Source organism: Procambarus clarkii, chromosome 79 (assembly GCF_040958095.1).
Source record: "Procambarus clarkii isolate CNS0578487 chromosome 79, FALCON_Pclarkii_2.0, whole genome shotgun sequence".
NCBI classification, from domain to species: domain Eukaryota; kingdom Metazoa; phylum Arthropoda; class Malacostraca; order Decapoda; family Cambaridae; genus Procambarus; species Procambarus clarkii.
In genome coordinates this window covers 6,996,815-7,005,330 of record NC_091228.1, presented here as the reverse complement: position 1 = coordinate 7,005,330, position 8,516 = coordinate 6,996,815, and the positions used below count along the sequence as shown (strand labels likewise).

Genomic DNA, 8,516 nt, shown 5'->3' with positions numbered 1-8,516 from the left:
CCCTGCTTCCTCCACTGTCATACCTTGACCAGCAAACCCGCTCCCGTCGGAATTCCCAGCCTTACTTGGAAACACACACGTGACTCCCTCACCACTGCCTGCCTGGCCTCTGGGGATGCCGCACCCAGACGACTGCACCACCTCTGACCATCCCACAACCGGCCCCACCTGCTGCCTCCACCAAGGCCACCCTTTTACCCGTCTTCCTTCACCTCGCCGAGAAAAGAGCGGGCGACGACATTACCCGCTATATCCACGTATTCAACAGGCTGCTCGTCACGAATGGACTTCCAACAGCTGCTGTACCTGATGACCTTCTTCCAGCTTCCACAATGGCTACCGGACCCCCCGCCCCGGACGCAAGTCTCACTGCTTTTACTTCCACTCCGAAGACTTCCACCAGATCGACCATGAGGTCAATTTCATCACAAACTTCAGAACCACCTGAGGCCTGTCTCCAACTCCCAACACTCTTACAATCACCATCTCAGCAGACGTGCTGTCTTTAAACACTAACAGCACCACCAACGCTCCTGAAATAGCTTCTGCCACTAATCTACAACACCTGAGCCTACCTCAGGCTGTGAGACGAAAGACGAAAACACCAACTTCGGAGGTTACGGACTCCTCAGACGAGGAAATCTTAGTAGGAGCTCCACCGCCGCATCACAAATACGACACCTACTCGGTACAAGACCTCCTCATAGAGGCCACCTCACCAAACTCCTACGACAGCACGGCTCAGCCAAAGTCTCAGGCAAAGAAAAAACGGAAGACCTAGAGGTCTACACTAACCCCACCAGCTCCCTAACTGGTACAGCCAGCCCTCCGGGGCTGAAATCCACCATTCTGGGAATGGATGTATCATCTATTGATATTTGTATCAGCTATTGATACAAATGATGGCTCTAAAGAACCTCCACTTACGGGCTCACCAAAGCCTGTGCTATTTGGAACTTTTCTTTCCAAGTAGATGAATTTTAAACAACAACAAAGAACAACGCTTTTCCCTTGTTGGTATCCGCCAGGGATGAGTCTCCGTGGTGTAGTGGTAAGACACTCGCCTGGCGTTCCGCGAGCGCTATGTCATGGGTTCGTATCCTGGCCGGGGAGGATTTACTGGGCGCAATTCCTTAACTGTAGCCTCTGTTTAACGCAACAGTAAAATGTGTACTTGGATGAAAAAACGATTCTTCGCGGCAGGGGATCGTATTCCAGGGACCATAGGATTAAGGACTTGCCCGAAACGCTACGCGTACTAGTGGCTGTACAAGAATGTAACAACTCTTGTATATATCTCAAGAATGTAACAACTCTTGTATATCTCAAAAAAAAAGGATGCCAGATTGGGCTACAAGTAGCGAATTGGGCTACTTTTCAGAGCCCCGCGCTCCCAAATTTTTAATGTCGCTACTTGCGACTTTTTGGGCTACTTTAAAAACAAGTTGGGCTATTAATGTTAAGAAACTCTATGATGATTTTTATGCTTTTATAATGTCATGTGTACAAATCACAGCCGCGTCCAACAGCTTGATTGAATAGACCACTTACCGCAGGAGGCCAGGTCAGAGACCGACCCCCTGTGGACGTTGATCCTAGGAACTTCCTAAAGAAAAAGTAACCACAAGGCAAGATAATCCTCCCCAGGGGCTATAGATTTCCCGACCTTAATTGCCATGAATACTTCATCCAGGGTACTGTCTATGTTAAGTGACCTCCCACTGTTGCCTACTGTAAATATTAGGTTTCTCTATAGGATACCTGATACCTGATCAACCAGGCTGTGACTCATACGTCAGGCTGCGAGCAACCGCGTCCAACAGCCTGGTTGATCAGTCCGGCAATCAGGAGGCCTGGTCGACGACCGGGCCGCGGGGATGCTAAGCCCCGGAAGCACCTCAAGGTAACCTCAAGGTAGGTGTTTCCAAGAATCAAATGACTGTCGTTAGAGCGGATTAGCATACAGTGAACTTGGCAGCTTCATCTGTGCTTTCATTGTTAGTGTGGCTCTGACCTCCAGAAGGATAGTTCGACACAAGTTACCGCATATAGAAAAGAAGTTACCGCTGTTACTTTTAGAATTTGCTTAAGTGTTAAGATAAAGAAGCGTAAAATGGGGAAGTGGTCTAAATACCAGGAAGCGTTTCAGATGTCCTGGCTTAAGGATCCAAGTGAAAGAAGATGGAAATATGGCATATTGTAAAGTTTGTAGAACTGAGATAAGAGCTCATAGAAGTGATTTAAAGAAACACAGTGAAACATTAAAACACAGACAAAATATATCGGAGGTAAGTCATCAGCAGATGAGCATCAAATCTGTTCTATCAAAGAAGGAAGATAAACTTACTAAATTTGAATGTCGTCTGTCTGTATGCACTGTCGCTATCTAGAAATCTAACATTATGTTTGTAACTCATCTTGTATGTATGTACTTTTACCTGAATAAACATTTGATTTGATTCGATTTGACTCAAAAAATTGAGCTACTCTACTTGCAAATTCGCTACTTTTTGACCGTCAGCTCGCTACTTTTAGCAATTTGGATCTGGGAACCCTGGTCTTCCGTTCAGTGTGCGATAAGCCGCCACTGGGTTCAGTATGCTGCTCTCCGTCACCATAGAGTGCAGTAAACACTAAGGCAAACCACCAAATACAAGTTCAAGTAAGTTTAATAATAATAATAATAATAATAATAATAATAATAATTTTTATTTAGGTAAGGTACATACATAAAGAGATTTTACAAAGTTTGTTGGCTTTATAGATAGGAGCTAGTACATACAATGCCTAAAGCCACTATTACGCAAAGCGTTTCGGGCAGGAAAAAACACTACTGACTAAAGCTTAAAACTAATGGGTAAAAAGAAAAAAATGCGTTGAGTACAAATAAAAATAGAGGTAAAAGAGGGGGGAACATTGTTGAAAAAACAGCACAAATACAATTACAAATTATTACAGAAAATTACATTAAAACAGCGTTGATTTGAAAAAAAAAAAAAAAAACATACATGGGTTGACAATAGAGGGGTAAGGTAGGTTACAGGGAATTTATTAGGTATAGCTTCGTTTTTAACTTAAACTGGTTGAGAGAGGTACTGTCTTTAACATGGTTGGGAAGGTCATTCCACATTCTGGGCCCCTTGATTTGTAGAGCATTTCTGGTTTGATTAAGTCGTACTCTAGGAATATCAAAACTGTATTTATTTCTGGTGTGGTGCTCATGGGTTCTGTTACAACCTTCTATGAAGCTTTTGAGATCAGGATTGGCATTACAGTTTAGCGTTTTGTATATGTATAGTACACATGAGAGAATGTGCAGTGACTTAATGTCTAACATATTCAGGGATTTGAGTAGGGGTACCGAGTGATGTCTAGGGCCAGAATTGGATATTGTCCTAATCGCAGCTTTGTGTTGAGTAATTAGAGGACGTAAGTGATTTTGGGTAGTAGAGCCCCAAGCACAAATACCATAGTTGAGATATGGATAGATAAGGGAGTCACCAGGGCAGAGCGTGGTACATAATATCTAATCTTAGAAAGAATGCCCACAGTTTTTGAAACTTTTATTGATATGTTTAGAATGTGTCCCTGGAAATTCAGCTTGTGGTCAATGAGAATGCCAAGGAATTTGCCATCTAATTTGTTACAAATTTGGGTATTGTTTATTTTGAGATTTATTTGATTAGAGGATTTATTGCCAAACAGAATATAGAAAGTTTTGTCAATGTTAAGGGTGAGTTTGTTGGCAGTTAGCCACAGATGGACTTTATTTAGCTCAGTATTTACTGTGGCATTTAGAGCAAGGGGATCAGGACTGGAGTAAATGAAGGTTGTGTCGTCAGCAAATAGGATTGGTTTGAGGTGTTGGGAGGCATTTGGAAGGTCATTAATGTAGATGAGAAAGAGGAGAGGGCCAAGTATGCTGCCCTGGGGAACACCAATGTTGATGGGTAGGGTGGGAGAAATTGTATTATTCACAGAAACACATTGGAGCCTGTCAGTAAGGTAGGATTTGAGGTATTGTAGGGAGTGTCCTCTGACACCATAATGATGTAATTTAAGAAGAAGGTTTTGGTGGTTGACAGTATCGAAAGCTTTACGCAGGTCCACAAATAACCCAACAGGGAACTCATTTTTATCAAGAGCTGTATGAATCGAGTTAAGCATACTAATAAGTGCATCGTTAGTGCTTTTTTTGGGCCTGAAGCCATATTGGCAAGGGCTAAGTATATTGAGTTTGGCTAGATATGAGTAAAGCTGCTTATAGATTAGTTTTTCAAAAATTTTTGACAAGTTTGGCAGGATTGATATAGGTCTGTAGTTGTTAACATCTGTGAGATCACCACATTTATGGACAGGCGTTACTCTCGCTTTTTTTAGAATATCTGGAAAGGTTTGGAGTTCAAGTGACTTGTTGAAGAGCAAAGCAATAGCAGGGGCTAAAGATCTGGAGGCTTTTTTGTAGATTAAAGTTGGTATCTCCTCAAGGGCACCTATTGAGTAAAGGAAGTACATCTCAAAAGGACAGAGTAAATTAGGCTATTTCTACCTTCGTGTATATAAGGTCCCCCAAGGGGCTCACAAGCAGTACACAATTTTTAATCATATTATACATGTCACATTCCAGTGGTAATCACATGGCATACTGTGAGATCTCTTATTGATTATGCTGCCCCTGTCATGTCTTGCTTTGGTAAAGGCAGACTAAACGAGTTGGAGAAGGTACAAAATGAAGCCAAGAGATCGATTAAGTTCTCTGACTAAGTCGCCTCTGACTAAGGCGACTTAGTCAGTCGCCAAGCAACAGTTTGGCTTTGTTTTTCACCACGTACAATGTTCATCTTAGCCCACACAACACTTTCATTGTTGAGATGAAGAAATTCAGGATCCAAGTATGTCTGATACTTAAAAACAATAACTTTAATGTAAATTATTCCGACTTCAGGAATACCTAAAACAATATTCTTAAATCCGTTAGATGTTATCTTGAGATGATTTCGGGGCTTTAGTGTCCCCGCGGCCCGGTTCTCGACCAGGCCTCCACCTCCAGGAAGCAGCCCGTGACAGCTGACTAACACCCAGGTACCTATTTACTGCTAGGTAACAGGGGCACTCAGGGTGAAAGAAACTTTGCCCATTTGTTTCTGCCTCGTGCGGGAATCGAACCCGCGCCACAGAATTACGAGTCCTGCGCGCTATCCACCAGGCTACGAGGCCCCTCTGCCTCTCTTCATGTTCATGTTACCACGCCATGTTCCACTGCCTCTTCTGTCCCAACTGTTAAGTGGGGCCGGTGAACTCCCTCCTTAAACAATGGTTCATATTCACCAAATTCATTAGCCAATTGAACGGTCCATTTCAGCTTCTGGTGAAAAGTTAGTGGACATGGGAGCCGGTCGGCCGAGCGGACAGCACGCTGGACTTGTGATCCTGTGGTCCTGGGTTCGATCCCAGGCGCCGGCGAGAAACAATGGGTAGAGTTTCTTTCGCCCTATGCCCCCTGTTACCTAGCAGTAAAATAGGTACCTGGGTGTTAGTCAGCTGTCACGGGCTGCTTCCTGGGGGTGGAGGCCTGGTCGAGGACCGGACCGCTCAGACCCTTAAAAGAGATGGTAATTTCGGAGTATTTAAATACCCCAAAGATCAACACCTCCCAAGAGCACCAGAGCAAGTGAGGGGTCATTTAGACGTTAATTTCATCAAGTCCCTGTTAATATGGGAAGACACAGTGTCTCCAGTGTCACAGTGTTATTAAGCAGAGGCATATATATATATATATATATATATATATATATATATATATATATATATATATATATATATATATATATATATATATATATATATATATATATATATATCTGTACTCAGACCAAATCCATTCTATCCTATTTTTCCTATTTTTAGTCCTATTTTGTGGTTATATATTTAAACCCTTATTTATATCTCATCTGATTAACTTCAGTCGTATCAATCCTTAAATTTGTATTCTATATAAAAACGTATATTAAGTTATTTTAAGTTAACATAATATACAAAGTTAACTTATAATATTCGACGTAATATAAGTTAACGTAGTATCAGGACAATGTTAACACAGAGAGAAACTGGCGGTTAATGAGTACCTAAGCAACAGAAGACAGAGAGTCACAGTGAGAGTAACAGCTAGAAAGTTGAGAGAGATAGTCCCCGTGGTGTAGTAGTAAGACACTCGCTTGGCGTTCCGCGAGCGCTTTGTCACGGGTTCGTATCCTGGCCGAAAAGGCATTTACTGGGCACAAATCCTTAACTGTAGCCTCTGTTTAACTCAACAGTAAAATGTGTACTTGGTTGTAACAACGATTCTTCGCGGCGGGGATCGTATTCCAGGGACCTGCCCGAAACGCTACGCGTACTAGTGGCTGTACAAGAATGTAACAACTCCTGTATATACCTGGCTACCAGGTTGATGGGGTTCTGGGAGTTCTTCTACTCCCCAAGCCCGGCCCGAGGCCAGGCTTGACTTGTGAGAGTTTGGTCCACCAGGCTGTTGCTTGGAGCGGCCCGCAGGCCCACATACCCACCACTGCCCGGTTGGTCCGGCACTCCTTGGAGGAATAAATCTAGTTTCCTCTTGAAAATGTCCAGGGTTGTTCCGGCAATATTTCTTATGCTTGCTGGGAGGACGTTGAACAACCGCGGACCTCTGATGTTTATACAGTGTTCTCTGATTGTGCCTATGGCACCTCTGCTCTTCACTGGTTCTATTCTACATTTTCTTTCATCTCAAAAAACATCTATATATCTCAAAAAAAAAAAGGTGTTACAAGCGGGGTCGCGTAGGGCTGTGTACTAGGGCTAATTATGTTTGTTCCAGCAGGATGTGCTTATCCTACGCTATCTTAGCTTAAAAGAAAATATTTGAAAAATATGTATACACAGAAATTAAATAAATAATATAAAGTTTAACTTAAAATATTAAAATATGACAAATACAAATTGGATAAGTTATTATAAAACACTAGGAACTAATTAGATAAAACAAGTGAAAGTTAAAAACTAGTTAAAAACAAGTTAAAAACAAGTTAAAAACAAACAAGTTAGGCTGTCTAAATAAACACTTGTCTCACTTTCTCTCTCTCTCTCTCTCTCTCTCTCTCTCTCTCTCTCTCTCTCTCTCTCTCTCTCTCTCTCTCTCTCTCTCTCTCTCTCTCTCTCTCTCTCTCTCTCTCTCTCTCTCTCTCTCTCTATATATATATATATATATTGGAAAAAAATAGATTTAGCAAAGATCTAGGGTAAATACTAGTTTGGAAATAGGATTATTGATTTATAGAACAAATTATTTTGAATATATATAACAGACTGGGGGTCAGTGTATTGTTTCAAGTGTAGGATAGACATATGTATATAAGTTTAGGTGTATATAAATACAAAGTACCTCGTATGGGCCAATAGGTCTTCTGCAATTTTCTTTATTCATATGTTCTTATATATAAAATTCTGTCTCCAGCAGGGAAGATGAGGATGTTGCTGAGTATGGTGATGATGGTGGTAGTGGTGGTGGTGGAAAGTGACGTGCCACCAGACTCCCACTTGTACAGTGGTAAGTACTGTCTGGACACTGGCACGGTCCCTTCGTGTTGTTGTCCACTCCCTTTATGACGGAAAGTAGAGTCCTCCTTACCTCTTGAAAACTAGATTCATACGAGATTCACAATACGGATTTGCTTTCATTATTCTCCAATAGATTTCAAGCAGTTGATAGCACAAAAAGCAAAAGCCAAAAACTGTCATACTAGAAAATATAAGCGGCTCGCGAAATAGACATTCTGTCCCGTTTTCTGTTTTGGGTCCTCTGGTAGGTTAGGACAAGGTGCACTTTAGTACGATAGTTTCTTGACGTTGGGATACCTTAGGATGACGGGCCGCATAGTAATGTGGGATGAACAGTGTCAGTAACAATATGGGTAAAGCTATATCAGATAAAATTTAGATTCCTGGGTCAGGTCAGATTCTCCAGGAGGTCAAGAGGGGGTTGTTCATAGCTGTGAAGATCTTGAGACGTGAAGATATGGCCTCAGGTCTGCCTACCCGACCAACAACAGACCTTCGTTGGTTATTATTGTAAGGCAAGAGTATATTTTAGGAATTTTTTTTATGTATATTTCTTATTCCAATGAAGAGGAAATAATGCTAGACATCGAAGATCTAATGTTACTGTTTCAGAGTGTGCTGTCAAGAAGAACGTGGAAATTACAACGTTTGAAGACTCGGTTAAGTTTGGGTTTGTGAAAAGTAATGATGATGACTTGGAAATAAATTTTGAACGAGGAGGAAGTACTTTCAAAATGCAGTATAAGAACCTAGCACAGCATGAGTGGTTACAGGCTGAGTTGAATTTAGCAAGTGTACCGGAGCTGAATGTACAGGGGAAGATTCAGCACTCCACAGGACCCCAGGCAAACATTTCTGGAACAAGAAAGACTGTCACCATTCAGGAAGTTGATATTCTAATGCAGTGTCCTCAAGGTCAG

The 8,516-nt window shown here is 41.9% G+C and overlaps 1 protein-coding gene across 4 annotated transcripts in view; it reads left to right on the top strand.

Annotated features, from left to right (window-relative positions):
• The first annotated feature begins 92 nt into the window (after positions 1-92).
• LOC138357577 (uncharacterized) overlaps positions 93-8,516 on the top strand; it is a 24,666-nt gene continuing 16,242 nt past the window's right edge. For 2 of the 4 annotated variants that reach the window (XM_069314528.1, XM_069314527.1), the window contains exons 1-3: positions 2,363-2,662; positions 7,493-7,585; positions 8,209-8,511. In XM_069314528.1, the coding sequence (XP_069170629.1) occupies positions 7,501-7,585; positions 8,209-8,511 (388 nt within the window). In that variant the 5' untranslated portion in view covers positions 2,363-2,662; positions 7,493-7,500. Of the gene's footprint in view, positions 2,289-2,359; positions 2,663-7,492; positions 7,586-8,208; positions 8,512-8,516 lie in introns of those variants that run through there. The other 2 variants (XM_069314526.1, XM_069314525.1) reach the window with 2 other exon arrangements.